The 16,325-nt window shown below is 30.5% G+C and overlaps 1 protein-coding gene across 1 annotated transcript; it reads right to left on the bottom strand.

Annotated features, from left to right (window-relative positions):
* Positions 1-2,436: 2,436 nt before the first annotated feature.
* LOC134701953 (ubiquitin-conjugating enzyme E2 L3-like) lies at positions 2,437-13,247 on the bottom strand. The gene is made up of 4 exons (XM_063563067.1): positions 13,119-13,247; positions 11,218-11,313; positions 9,269-9,455; positions 2,437-6,090 (listed from the first exon to the last, which is right to left on the bottom strand). Exons 1-4 carry the CDS (start codon positions 13,143-13,145, stop codon positions 5,936-5,938), a joined length of 465 nt encoding a protein of 154 aa, XP_063419137.1. The 5' UTR covers positions 13,146-13,247; the 3' UTR covers positions 2,437-5,935.
* Between the last annotated feature and the right edge of the window lie 3,078 nt (positions 13,248-16,325).

Here is a 16,325-nt window from a genome sequence, read left to right as displayed (position 1 = left end):
TATGGACACAACATTCAAGCTGGATTCAGCTCTAAATTTGGATTGTGATTAAATAGTTGACACAGCATAGGTTTCTGACACAGAATGAATGTGGTCTAATGAACTTAAAATTTTTGTTTTGCCTGTGAGCAATTCAATATGCTGTTGAATATTAATCCTCTAAAAAAAATGTTTGAAAAATTTTCTTTTTATTTATGAAATTTCAAATTACTAAAGTTAGAGTGTGAAAACTAAAAGTATTCGGACAACGACGACCACGACGACGCCAACGTGATAGCAATATACGACGAAAAAAATTTCAAGTTTTGCGGTTGTATAAAAATTAACTATAACCACTGAACCATGAAAATGAGGTCAAGGTCAGATGACACCTGCCAGTTGGACATGTACACCTCACAGTCCTTCCATACACCAAATATACTAGACCTATTCCTTATAGTATCTGAGATATAGACTTGACCACCAAAACTTAACCTTGTTCACTGATCCATGAAATGAGGTTGAGGTCAAGTTAAAACTGTCCGACACGCATGACCTTGCAAGGTACGCACATACCAAATATAGTTATCCAATTACTTATAATAAGAGAGAAATTAACATTACAAAAAATCTTCACTTTTTTTTCAAGGTGTCACTTAACCATGAAAATATGGTCAAGGACATTGGACATGTGACTGACAGAAAGTTCGTAACATGAGGCATCTATATATAAAGTATGCAGCATCCATGTCTTCTACCTTCTCAAATATAAAGCTTTTAAGAAGTAAAACTGAACTTTAAGATCACTATCCTTATGTCGAGCTTTCTGCAACAAAAGTTGCAGGCTCGACAAAAATTACAACTTTACAGGACCGGACTACAATACAAAATAAATGGGAGAACATATAGGACATAGAAACACACAAATAATAGCTTACAATAGGTACCAGGTTTAAAATTTAATACGCCAGACGCATCAATAAGACAAATTTTGTATCAGACAAATAATTATCATTAGCCCTCATACACTGTGCAACCTGTTTATGTTCGTATTTATCAAAGGTACCAGGCTTATAACTTTATACGCTTCACACCTGTTTCGTCTACATAAGATTCATCAGTCACGATCATATCAAAATAGTTAGAAAGCCAAACAAGTACAAAGTTTCAGAGAAATGAGGACCCAAGATTCAATAAAGTTGTGCAAAATACAGCAAAGAATTATAATGATAAACAGAGCGAAATTAGCAAAGCAATATCAAAAGATCATCTGATTTGATGCTAATAGGTCATGCAGCTCTTAAGACAAGGTAGCGTACAAGTGTAAGATCAAAAGAAAAACAGGTTGTGAAATATTTTATTTACTCTTGTTGGAAATTAAAGATACACCATACACACTCTACCATTATAAAGACAAAAAGTAAATCAAACAGAAAAGGTAACATTAACTTAAAATGACCTAATTGCATATACAATTTCTGAAAGTAGGAGGGAAATAACAATCACAAAGGGAGTTAACTGGCCATCAAATCAAAAGGGGAGTTAACTGGCCATCAAATCAAAAGGGGAGGTAACTGGCCATCAGGTCAAAATGTGCAAATTAATATTCAGTTGCTTTACTTCCGATATAAAATAAAAGTACATAAGTTGGTGTTTCTCTCAAATATTCTAATATTCATCTGTCAATAACACAAAATAAGATAGTTACAATAGAATTAAACACATTTAATTTGAAGCTACTAGTTTTCGTAAGTAATTTGCATTAGCTTTGTATAAAGACAAAGAATTTGTAGGCACTATCTATGATCTTAGATCTTCCTTGTAAATAGAATTAAATTTTGAAAAACATGAATAATTAACCCCATGTTACGACCTTTTTTCAAATCTTCCCAAGTAATACAACCTTCACTTGACCTCACTGGTCATGGTTCATATAGGTATTCTATAAAAAATAACAGGTACAGAAATTAATTAATTTATAGTGTATACTTGTGAATATTGTTTTTTTACAAGAAGCGACTCTAGGATAATCACTTTGTCATAATCAAACCATGAGGGAAGCATCAAGTCACAACATTTACTATAAATTATACAATCAGATTTACATATTGTGCATCTTTACAAATGAATCTGTGGTTACCATAGAAACAGATAATGCAAAGAAAAGTGGAAATTTTTATTCTTTCATCAATGAAATAAATAAAATCAAATGTTTCACTGACCAAGAAATGAAAACATCAATTAATGAAGTCAAACATATGACATCTTGAATAATTCAGATATTTATTAGTGCTGAGGTAATGTTATTCAACATACTGGAAAATATCAAAATATTTTACCTATAAGTTTAATTGGTAGAGTTTTTGATAAGGAGATTTACACTTTATAAATTATTTTGTAATTTCTGTTGGTTACTACATACCCATTTTAATTATTTACCTCAGTATAATTATGATAAAAGATGAAAATAATGGCTTTATTAAATACAGAAAAAGTTACACTAACACAACAGTTTTTAATATTAAGAATGAAGCACACTTCTTTTACACTTGACATAGGATTACTACAGCATCTTATTCCTAGGGCTATCTTCAATATGGAATTAAAGGAACTTAATCAAGCTATTTGTAACTTTCATATAAGTAAATATGTTTTTAAGTTTTCTGTATCTTTTTTCCACAATTTCAACCAACAAAATGATAACAGCAAAAAACATGAAATTGACACATGATTTTTTTATGTTTGTTAACAATGTTTGTTGGCAAATATCACATACAACAATGAACTGAATTCAGAAATGAAGCCAGTGACACCAAAACAACTAACTTAAATATCATAGATAAAATGGTCATGGAACAATATTGCAATAGGACATCTTTTCAAGTCATTTCATCTCTTTTCTTTAACTGTTAGGTAGATATTTTTTTAGCAGGGTTTATTTTGCCATTGTGTTAAAATCATTAGATTAACCCTTATTGTAAATTTCATCTTTAAATATAAGAATAACCAATATGAAAAATGAACAAGGTTATGATAGTTATCAAAGGCTTATAATTTAATACATCAGATGCATGTTTCATCTACATAAGACCCATCAGTGATGTTCAGATCAAAATAGTTATACAGCCAAAAAAGTTACAAAGTTGAAGAGCATTTGGATAAAAATTCCAAAAAGTTGTGCCAAATACGACTACTTTATGTATGCCTGTGATAAGAAAATCCCTAGTAATTCATACTTTTGTAAACAGGAAATCAGAATTGAATAATGAATCAGAAACCATGAATCTGAATGAAAATAACCCACAATACAGAAGTGGATACATTGACAGATTGAAATCAAGATACTATAGTTATCCTAGACAACTAATTAGATGAAAAACATGTAAACTGTAAAGTGAGAACTTTGTAATGATAAATATCAAAATATTTGTACAGTAAAAAAATCAATTTTATTGTCAAAAGTTTATTTTTATATTCTCTTTTGACTCATCTTTGCACATTTCAGATGTCATATAACTTCTTAATCAAATTTTACAACAGAGAAAAATAAATTTTTACAAATACCAACTTCAACAACAAAAAATATTTTATATGTAATAGCTATATCTAGATCTAAAATGTTCCTCTTGCATTTGGAAAGAACCAGATTAAAGTGTTCCATTTTCTTTAACAAAATTATTTTACATTATAAAGACAACAGAATCATCATACAGGTTTATACTTTGATGTCTTGTGGAAATCATTTGCCTTTTTCAAATCCTAAAAAGTTCCCACTTTACAGAATTGTGATGAACAAAACCCATACCAGGTATATATAGAAAGACAAATTATAAATATGATGCATATATGGTCCAATATTAAATTCTCGATGTTGATGTAGAGGTTCATAGATCTTTTATTCTCATTCTATTTAATGAAATGTCGATGATCAATTCAATATTAAACATTTCTAATGTTGATCAATCTAATATAAAAAAAATTGCAGGACATTTCACAGGCATATTACTATTCCCTAGAAAACTGGGCCTCTTGTCCTACTCCAAAATTAACTAGCATGATAGATCCTTCAAAAACCCTGCAGGCTTATAATCTGTGTGGGAAACAGTACAACCGATCTAAAGATAATGCCACTGTAAATCTCTGACCAATGGGTTATTTCTCTCTCTCTGAAGAGCATAATTTATTTTACTAACATGCAGTTGTAACTGAACCTTTGTAAACTACTAAAGCAACATACTTCTACTGTACTTATTTGTCATTTAATGAAATGGATGCGGAGAATTATCAAAGCAAGCTCACCTCAATAAGGTCTAAAGATTTGATGCAAGTTTGGACCAAGCAGATTAGATAACTGTTGACACCAAACAAATTAAACCAGCTTTACAAGCAATAGCATAGATATGATCAATTAACAATTTTCCAGAAAAGCTTATATATATTCACTGTTTTTGTTGAAATCTATAATTTCCTTTCTTTATAATACACAAAATTGTTTGTTAGACCTCTTAATGGAGTACAGTATACGAAACTTGGGCTTTATCATTACACATTAACTTCATGTAAATTTTACTTCTAAAAAAAAATCTCAATATTTTAGACATAAATGGACATAGCTTCGAATAATTTCTCTAGCCCGTTATACGGAAAGTAAATATGTCACAAAACAGGTGTTATTAACTGCTGGTCTTTTCCTTAGGAAAAAAAACATAAATCAGAAAAATTCCTGACAAAAAAGATAAAAACAAACAAAACAAAAAAATGTTCTTTTATACCAATAAATCAAGTCAATTACTAAGACATCTTCATATGTATATAAATGTAAAACATTGCCAATTAGAAAGACAAACGACAATAGGCTATGGTGCAGTCAATGTGGATTAATACCATAGCAAAGTGATACATTGCAAAATTAAAATGATACATTATAAATTTGGTGTCGTAAAGACCTCTTCTGGATCAACCTTCATCAGGGGCGCCTTCACTATGGAAAAATTCAAACTCCAAGAATGATTTATTTGGATGCCTGAAGAACTTTTTGACCTAAAATTGGCTTAATCCATACAGTTCTTTTTATTCTATCAAAAGGTACATTAAACTAACAATTCAGAAGCATCCATTTTCTTAATTTAAAAATACATCTTCAATCAAATTCAAATTAAATAATCTTGCTGATAATTCACTAACACAATTGGTAAATATCACAATGCTATGAAATAATCACACAAAGACTGCCACAGTTTGACAATTAATTCCTAGATTTCATTATTTTCCAATAAAATTCACAATAAATCATTTTCTTTTCATTTTTAAGAGACCACTACTATCTTTTGCCAAAATTTATTATGGCATTCTTTGCAAAATTTAAATGTTTTTGCAATTGAACAGACCTGAATTGTTTCCCCTTGACCTTGTATCTTGTGAGACCAATTAAGACCACTTATATAGTTGCTTACATGAAACTTTGTGTGTATACATACATTTTCATTTTCTATTGCAGCTTTTTCAGAGAAAAACTCATTTATTTTGCCAAAATCTATTATTTCATTCTTTACAAATGTTGCATGTAATTTTGCATTGAAATAAACTGAATTATTCCCCTTTGAATCATAGGAGAACTTAATTATACTCCTTCATATCAAAGGTGAACTGAATTGTTCCCCTTTGTATTAGGAGATAAATCAAACCTATATAATTTTATAAATCATTAATAACAATATATTACAATGTACATGTCCCTTTGTACATTAATATTGTGCTGAAAATTAAAAAGTCATTAGATATGTGTAAGTCTTAAGCTTTTAAATCTCAGTCCCTTTATTTTGAAAATATTGCTTCAACTGAAAACTGTTTCCAATACTATAAGAAATGTTTCTCCTAGAACATAAATTAAGTTGAAAGCACTAAAAACCAAGGAATTAATTAATCACTGCCTTGTCAATATATGTATTTATCACATTTAATCTGTTGGTCTTTTTTCGCTGTGCTTTTTTGTGTATTCATCTGCATTTTTAAAAAATTTCTTCTTATCCCTAGTAAATTCTTCAGCTAAGTCCGGTCTGAGTGGGTGGCCAGGTTCAGGCTCCTGAACTAAGGCTATTAGTGATTGTATTACTGAAAATAGAAAAGAACATTATGAACAAGTGGTGAAGTAAATCATATTTGTTGGAGATTAACCATCTCCCTGAAATATATTTTTACAATTAAGCTGTCAAAGTTTCTACATGTAAATATACATAATTAATGACATTAAAATACTAAATCCCTGGGATGTGTTTTAGTTGATTTTAGTCTCTGATGCATGATTTTTTATTATTAATTGGTTTTGGCTTTTAACTAGCTGTCAGTAACTGCGAGTACTTTCAAATCGTATTTTCTTGTTAATTCGACCTGTTGATACTGTTTATAATACTTTTTTGTTATTTTTTATTTATATGGATCTTGTCTGTACACTAGCTTTGATTATTTGTAATATCTTCAATTTTTCACTACATTTGTATAAACTTCAAGATTAAAATTATTTTTTTAAAACCGTTTTTTTTTCTAAAGTGAATATTGATTGTTAAATATTTCTCAGTGATGTCCTGCCATGGCTTTGTTTGAATTTGTTTGTTAGCTTTTTGGTCATGAATGTTTGTCTCTAATATTTAATTAACTGTGCATTTGTATTCAGATATCGCAGATCAAATTTATTCGTTCATTGTGTAATCATACGATTTTTGATTGAGTAAAGTCTGCCATTTATCGTGTGTTTTTCTATGTTGTGATGTTATGCTATTGTTTCAGAAAAAGGGAGAAGGTTTGGATCCATTAAAACATTTAATCCCGCTGCAAATGTTTGCACCTGTCCTAAGTCAGGAATCTGATGTACAGTAGTTGTCGTTTGTTTATGTAATATATACTTGTTTCTCGTTTTGTTTATATAGATTAGACCGTTGGTTTTCCCGTTTGAATGGTTTTACACTAGTAATTTTGGGGCCCTTTATAGCTTGTTGTTCGGTGTGAGCCAAGGCTCCGTGTTGAAGGCCGTACTTTAACCTATAATGGTTTACTTTTAAATTGTTATTTGGATGGAGAGTTGTCTCATTGGCACTCACACCACATCTTCCTATATCTATATAATTACATGTATTAACAAGATAATATCCAAATCCCACAATGGAAATATGAAAGTAATCTGTAACATATGTCTAGCAACAAAGATGACTTTTACCATTTACCATTTATGGCTATTCATAACATTTAGCATGATAATTACTGAAAACAATTCAGAAAATATATCAAAATAGTCTTTTATTGATAATGATGTGATAAGCTGCCTAAATTCCAGCAGTAAGTTCAATGCAAGGATATGCATATCTTAATGACACCCCTGATGAGTTTGATATTTTGCGTGCTAGTTTACAAAGTAACATTCCACAGGAAGACATGTCATCCTACCAAGACGAGTTATTCAGACTCAAACAGCTCACTATTTGCTTTAACTCTTAAATACCCCATGCAGCCAACAAAAATTTAAAAGTCTTAAAATAGATTGACCCACTCACAGTTTCAACCCACGGTTAAAGATGTCTTTCCTCTAGTTTTAATATTTTTGCCAAATATTCAGAATCCTCTGGTTTTGTTTATGTAGTGCCGTAAAAAAAAAATCCAAACTAACCCCATCTTTACTATTCATGGTTTTATTACATAAAGTTGAAAAATCCATTTTTAAAAATTCTATAAAACCCTTATTTTTTTCACATTTTTTGAAAGAAAAAAAGTGCTAATGTTTAAGATGTTAAATATATGGAAAAGTCTAGAGAGAATTATATCCTACAACATTTTCGATGGCTTTTATCTCAAAAAACAAGCAAACGGACTATCTATTTTTTCTGCTTTTTTAGATTTTTCATTAATATATTATAATGGTTTACTCCTGGTTTGCCCACTTTTAATTCTACCAATTATCTATTAGTAAAGAAAACAAAAAAGACAAAAGGGTTAATGAGCATACAATTGTATAGTCTGTTCCAACTTAAGTATATAGATTTTAAGTGTTTTCTATATATTCATGTTGGTTTTTTTTGTATTAAAAAATTATTTAAAAAATCAAATATTTTTCTCAATAATTTAATATTAATTCATTCAATTCATTCAATATGCATAGATGTACACAACAAATAACGAAAACAATGATATTCAGTAACAAAAGTGTCTTTATAGTTCATTAGTTTCTGAATAATTTTCAAGATATGAATACATTAATACAAGATCGCTTTTATTGCAAACATAGTTTAATAACTTTATCAATTTTATAAACGCATTGTATAAGGAAATATGTAAAATGAGGAGAAATACAATCTGTTATATATACTAAGTACATCAAAAGTCACATTATATAGAATAATAATTAACAATATTTCACTTCATTGACCTCATTGTTCAATTCAAATGGAGAAGATGGGATGCTGTGTCAGAGTAATCTACCACGTTGATGAGTCTTGTAGGGGTCCACACTGTTCGTGCTGCGTTGTAGGTTGCTGTCTCATAGTCAGTAAAAACTCTTTCTTGTTGAAGTTCTAACTGGCATTGTTAGTAATCATGATTATTAATTGAAAGATATTTTCTTGGTTTTTTTTTTAAAGAAAATGCTACCTTGGAAGGAGATTACTGTTCAAATTGTGTCATATTTATAGCTTTGATACTGAACAGTTGCATTTATATTCTAGTTGTTATAGAATTAATTGGATATTTTTTTATATTAAATTATCACAACAGCGTATTTTATTAAAAATTAATAAAAAAAAGTTAAATAAAGTCAAAGATATTCAAATGAGATTTATTCTAATATATCTTTAGTTTCATTCTTTTACTTTTTACTTTTTTTCTCAGAATGTACCAATAGTTAAAACTTTTTGTTAATAGATTGGAATAATAATTCGTTTTTAGTGCACATTTTTCCTTTATTTTAATAAATTAAAATACATTTTCCTGTCAAAGTAATATAGAATATAGAAAAGTTTTGCACATTTTCCTTGATTTAATAGCAGAATATAATATTCTTTTAAAAATGTACAGGTAAAATAAAAGGTAAAAAATATGACTATAATTCAGAAATAAACTATAATTGTTAAAACAACAATTCCCTCTATGTTTACATATACATGTAATTAAAAGTGGGCAAACCAGGATGACACCATTATAATTACTATCAATTTATAACAATCTATTCAAATGCTTGTTAATTTGAATGACAGACTAATTGTTGCTTGCCTAACTTCTATATTGTATCTATCTATGTACACATTACCTTGATCTGTTTTTGTAGCTGGTTTCCAGTGCTCTGGACTAATGATAGGTAGACACACCTGACCCTTCTCGTCAATATTAGGGTGGTATATTTTTGTTTTGAACGTAACTTTTGGTGGTTTAAATGGATACTCTGCAGGGAAGTTAATCTCTACTTTAAACGCCCCTTTATTGAAGGGAACCTGATCCTGAAATATTACAAAACAAAACATTGTTAATATACAATGTACAATCAAACAAAATGGCCATTGTATCTAAAAATAAATTTGGGTATCTTCTGGATAGTTCTTTTTTTCATTATTGTAACCTAATGAATCTTATCTACATGTTATTTGTAATTTCCAAACATCAGATTTATTATACATGTAGGGAGGGGGAAGGACAATGATGATAACAATAAAACACATGTCCATTATTCCTGATTAAATTCTTTTAGAACTACATGTATTTGTAGATCTATCTGTCCGGAAAGTTTCAGATGAATCGGGACAACCTGTTGTTAGGTTGCTGCCCCTGAATTGGTAATTTTAAGGAAATTTTGCTGTTTTTTGTTAATATCTTGAATATTATTATAATAGAGATAAACTGTAAGCAGCAATAATGTTCAACAAAGTAAGATTTACAAATAAGTCAACATGACCAAAATGATCAATTGACCCCTTTAGGAGTAATTGCCCTTTATAGTCAATTTTTAACCATTTTTGTAAATCTTAGTTATCTTTTAGAAAAATCTTCCCTTCTGAAACTACTGGGCCAAATTAAAACAAACTTGGCCACAATCATAATTGGGGTATCTAATTTAAAGTGTGTCCAGTGACTCGGCCAACCAACCAAGATGGCCCCCATGGCTAAAAATAGAACATATGGGGTAAAATGCAGTGTTTGGTTTATAACTCAAAAACCAAAGCATTTAGAGCTATTACAAATTCAAATCTTGAGAAAGATACAAGTTACTGTCCGATTTTGTCATAATCTCCAATAAAACTTTTATTTTGAAATCAAATGTCGTTATTTAATGATATTTCATCAATAGAAAAAGTGACAACATAGGTGTTTCCTCTAACATTCAATTTATGAATTTTTATTTTGTCTTTTTTTGTGCATACCAAATCGATGTGCACGCATCTGTGTGTTGGCCTATAGAGAGCTATGTATTACGCGCCTGTAAATAGACCCTCAAATCTGCATTTAATGTCATTTGGGGCATGAAAAATTTATTTATTTTGAGAATAATTTAAGCCATTTTTTTTCAAATTGTGATTCTTCTCCAGAGGGAAAAAACTTCATTCTCGGGTAATTTAAGGCAAACAATATCACTGAGTGTATGAGGTGTGATGCTATAATTTCTAGACACAAGCTACATTTTACATACAGATGGTACAAATGTATTTCATAATTTGCTGTATATGAAACTTGTAGGGAGAAGACTGGTTAATCTGATTTCTTATGGTTAAACTGGTAGCCAAGTGGCCCTGTGGGAATATGAGCAGGAGTAATAATATTTTTTTACAAAATACTGCAGCATTTCATATTATCTTGTCATTCAAAAAATCATTAGATACTTTTCAAATTTTGCTGTAAAATACTTGAAACAATAGGTTTTATGGTTTGCAAATATATTTGTTATTTGAATGGAAAGTTGTCTCATTGGCACTCACACCACATCTTCCTATATCTATAGAAAAATGACCACTGGCAATGACTGGTCTTGAGTTTTGTTTAAGTTGAATCTCTACTTAAGCTAATCTATTGTAAATACATGAAAATGTAAACAAAATTACGTCTTCACTATCTAATATTTAATACTGCAGACATCATGGCAATTTTGATAATTTTTTGTCAGGATAAGTGTTTGAATTACATTGACACTTGAGTTTATTTTTGTAATCAATTGGCACAATGTGTATGTGAAGTAAAATGTTAAATCATGTTAATATTGCTGATACTTACTGGAACTATTAATCCTTCCCATTTCAGTATATTCGATTCATCTACAATAATATTTCTAAACGTTTTTAAATCAGCCTTTCTTAAATCTCCCAATTCCTGCAAAAGAAAAAGTCAAAAGTTTAATCTTATTCTTTATACAAATTTTTTTACATGCATTCTATGTGAAAATTTGTTTTAACTAACTTCCAAATACCATGAGCATACCATTTCTTTATATACTAGGGAAAAATGTGAAAGGGTTCTGTGGAACCCAATGTCTTCCCTCATTTTGCTGTTAGTCCCAGGCTCAACAAAAATGGGGAAAAAATTTGATACTTCAATGCAATGTATCTTTTGATTGTAAGAAACTTTTGTTTAAGTTTGGTAATAATCCAGGATGGCTTATGAAGCTAATAAATGAAGCTAATAAATGTTTTAAAAACTTTAACTGCAGACGGTCAATGACATGCAATTTTTCCGAAAAAACTATACATGTACATCTATCAGGTATTATATGGTCAAAACATGTCCAAATATGTTGTAATATTTCTTGACTTATTGTCTTCTGAATTATATTATAATATTATAAATTACATGAAAAAAGTGGACCCCTCTTTTAGAATAGTTGTTCCAAACATATATTATAATATTATAAATTACATGAAAAAAGTGGACCCCTCTTTTAGAATAGTTGTTCCAAACATTAAATGTGTGCAAATGTGTAGGTTGTGGTAGTACAAGTAGGACAATGAACGCAAACATATTTTTGGGCAAACAGACCAAGATTCATTAAAGTGGGTTGTACCCTATTTGTCCACTGTACCCCAAGCTCTTTATTTCTAACCGACAAAATGTTAAACAAAAATCATTCGGTTAGCAAGAACTTTTAAGATTTTTGTTTTAATACATAGTAGAAAAGTACAATTTTCTCTTTCAGTCAGACAAACCCTAAAACAGTTTGTCACAAGACTTTATAATTTAATTTTGGATATAACTCATCTTTTGATTGGCTGACGTTTTTTTGTTATGAGCCCATCGAAATAATTTAGTCATGTGACCGTGACGTCATCAATGCTTTTTCATGGTTTTCTACTGTTTAACATTGAATTTGAGATTAAATTATAAGAAATGACTGTAATATTTTTTTGTCTATGAAGAAATAACATAAAAAATTTGGTGCACACTGAATAACGCGCGTAGACAGAAAAAATGTTACAGTCATTCCTTAATTATCTGCCATTACTTGTACTGGAAATTCAAGATTTCCTTCAAATTTAGATGTCACTTTAGAAGATGTCTTAAGCCATCAAAGGAGTGTGATCTTTGAATCGCATCCAAAGTTCATAAGTCAGTCACAAATTCTTGGTTCAAGCGTCACAGATTCTTGTATATGATAAGGTCTATTACACAACAATGTGCAATATATCTTTAACAAAAACTTTCTTCAAAATAAGCTTGACTTTAAAACGTCTCCTCTATATTATGATTAATTTCTCTACCATTCAAGTTTGCTTCTTTTCTGTACGTTTTACATGAAGTTAATACATAATTTCATTAAAAAAAAAGGAAAACCAGGAACAATATTTTCTGGAATATTCTTATTCCCATTTGAGTAAACAATAAAAACACAGCAATATACTGTATGGGATTAATACTGTATATAAAAGAATAATTTTCAGATAAGATGCTTCTATCGAATGTACAAAAAACATATATCGATTGTCGTTTCTGGAATTTATTTTTGTTGTTGCTGGGTTAGTCAGACACAAGTTCGTAAATTCGTTTTTATGAATAAATGTAAGTAGAACATGGCAGGGTTTCAACGAAATGGAATGACCCATGTGTCTTTGTTTTGTTATATCTCTTTATTGACTAATATACTTTTATATAGGAATTACTACAGCGTTTTTTGGATTGTTTACCTTCTGAAGCCGCCTGGTCGCTGCCATATTGAATTGATCACGTGACTTGAATAATCGTCATGAGGAGGTAATATTTCGCGCCATATTTTTTCCTCAACTAAAGTGATCTAAAGTTATAACTTATTCAATTTCTTTTTCGGTCTTCTCTTCCGTTTAAAAACTCATATCGCCTCAGATCTATACTCCTAAATTTGATTCCAAGAAATAGTAAAGTGAAATACCTCACGATAAAGCCGATGACCAACCGAGTAGACCCTGTCGTGCCGACTGAAGGATCTAACTGCCATTCTCATAACGCACATAACATGCACACAATTCAGAAGAATTAAAAATTAATTTCATTACAATTCTTTAAATCAACCGACTGAAATTATATTTCATCAGATTCCATTTTCAGCAGCGTAAAATCTCTTTAATTATCTGTTGAATTGGTCAATCTCTCACGGTATATATCAGATATGTCTCCCAAATTTCAATATTAAAACAATCAGTTTGAGTAAAAAAAAAATAGATACAAATTGATAATTACTTCCTTATATCTAAGTAATTATGGTGTGACCATTGCTAATTAATGAACAGTATATGGCCCACAGATACCTGACTTATATAAAAAAAAAATAAAAAAAAAAAAAAAAAATATCATAGCGACCCTTAATTACTCCGGAAAGTCCCTCTTCTTTCTAGATTCAATATTTTATTAAAGGTCTAACCACTTGTATAACATTATACAGTTCAAAATTATACAGTTCAATATACATATAAAACATTGCGTATACATGTAACATGAAATATTGGATAACATTTATAAAACATATTATATATTAAAACTAACAGTAAAATATCCTTAGCTTAAATACTACAGAAACATATACAAGTGCCATTCTATCAAGAATTATGAGAGACTAATATTAAAGGATTAATTATATATTATATTTTACACAATTTTAAAACTACATATATCTACGATTTTAAATACATCATCAGCTATATATACAAATAATAAAAAATCTTCTACGTTGCATATTATTGCAGGTTTTAACAAGGGTACCTAACGCTAAACCAATTTGTCATATTGCAATTAAGTTTAATACATTATTCTACATGTGAATATATAGCTTTCAATGTACATGGAAAATGTGTACTAATTCCTAAATAATCCAATTTAGTAAATAATAATTTTCTACTAACAGTATCATACGCTTTTTTTTAAATATATGAAAGCTGTGAATGTTGATAACTTTTAAAGTTTTCTAGTTACAATAATTTCTATATAAATTCCTGGAAATAAAATAAAAGAAAAGGGAACCCTCAAGCAACCTCTTAAATATATTTGAAAAAAGAAAAAAAACGGCACTCGTGTTCACTCATGCGCGCCCTGTAAAATCTATTTGAGAAAGGAAGAAAAAGACAGTCATGCGCGCCCTCTAACATAAATTTGAGAAAGAAAGAAAAACAACACTCATGCGCGCCCTGTAAAATATATTTGAGAAAGTAAAAAACAACACTCATGCGCGCCCTGTAAAATATTTGAGAAAGAAAGAAAACGGCACCCATGCGCGAACTGTAAAATATATTTGAGAAAGAAAAAAAACGGCACTAATGCGCGCCCTGTAACATATATTTGAGAAAGTAAGAAAACAACACTCATGCGCGCCCTGTAAAATATATTTCACTCATGTGCGCCCTGTAAAATATATTTGAGAAAGAAAGAAAACGGCACTCATGCGCGCCCTGTAAAATATATTTGGGAAATAAAGAAAACGACACTCATGTGCGCCCTCTAACATATATTTCTGAAAGAAAAAAAACGGCACTCATGCGCGCCCTGTAAAATATATTTGAGAAAAAAAGAAAACGGCACTCATGCGCGCCCTGTAAAATATTTGAGAACGAAAGAAAACGGCAATCATATTCACTCATGCGTGAACTGTAAAATATATTTGAGAAATAAAGAAAACGACATGCACTCATGCGCGCTCTAACATATATTTGAGAAAGAAAAAATAACGGCACTCATGTGCGCCCTGTAAAATATATTTGAGAAAGGAAAAAACACTCATGCGCGCCCTGTAAAATATTTGAGAAAGAAAGAAAACGGCAATCATGTTCACTCATACGTGCCCTGTAAAATATATTTGAGAAAGAAAAAAACGGCACTCACTTTCATTCATGTACGCCCTGTAAAATATATTTGAGAAAGAAAGAAAACGGCCCTCATGCGCGTTCTGTAAAATATATTTGAAAAAGAAAGTAAACGACACTCATGCGCGTCCTGTGAAATATATTTGAGAAAGAATGAAAACGGCACTCATGCGCGTCCTGTAAAATATATTTGAGAAGAAAGTAGTCGGCACGCATGCGCGTCCTGTAAAATGCATTTGAGAACGAAAGTAAACGGCACTCATGGCCGTCCTGTAAAATATATTTGAGAAAGAAAGAAAACGGCACTCATGCGCGTCCTGTAAACTATATTTGAGAAAGAAAGAAAACGGCACTCATGCGCGCCCTGTAAAATATTTTAGAACGAAAGAAAACGGCAATCATGTTCACTCATGCGTGAACTGTAAAATATATTTGAGAAATAAAGAAAACGACATGCACTCATGCGCGCTCTAACATATATTTGAGAAAGAAAAAATAACGACACTCATGTGCGCCCTGTAAAATATATTTGAGAAAGAAAAAACACTCATGCGCGCCCTGTAAAATATTTGAGAAAGAAAGAAAACGACAATCATGTTCACTCATACGTGCCCTGTAAAATATATTTGAGAAAGAAAAAAACGGCCCTCATTTTCACTCAAGTGCGCCCTGTAAAATATATTTGAGAAAGAAAGAAAACGACACTCATGCACGTCCTGTGAAATATATTTGAGAAAGAATGAAAACGGCACTCATGCGCGTCCTGTAAAATATATTTGAGAAGAAAGTAATCGGCACTCATGCGCGTCCTGTAAAATGTATTTGAGAAAGAAAGTAAACGGCACTCATGGCCGTCCTGTAAAATATATTTGAGAAAGAAAGAAAACGGCACTCATGCGCGTCCTGTAAAATATATTTGAGAAAGAAAGAAAACAGCACTCATGCTCGCCCTGTAAAATATCACGATTTGAGAGAAGAAAAAAAAAGAAAGATGGCACTCATGCGCGGCCTGCATGTGAAATCATCTAGATATTTGTAGGGAGAATCTAGATACTTGTGAGAAGC

This window comes from Mytilus trossulus, unplaced genomic scaffold, assembly GCF_036588685.1.
Source record: "Mytilus trossulus isolate FHL-02 unplaced genomic scaffold, PNRI_Mtr1.1.1.hap1 h1tg000373l__unscaffolded, whole genome shotgun sequence".
NCBI lineage: Eukaryota > Metazoa > Mollusca > Bivalvia > Mytilida > Mytilidae > Mytilus > Mytilus trossulus.
The sequence above is the reverse complement of the archived record's forward strand: the minus strand, read 5'-3'. Positions and strand labels throughout refer to the sequence as shown.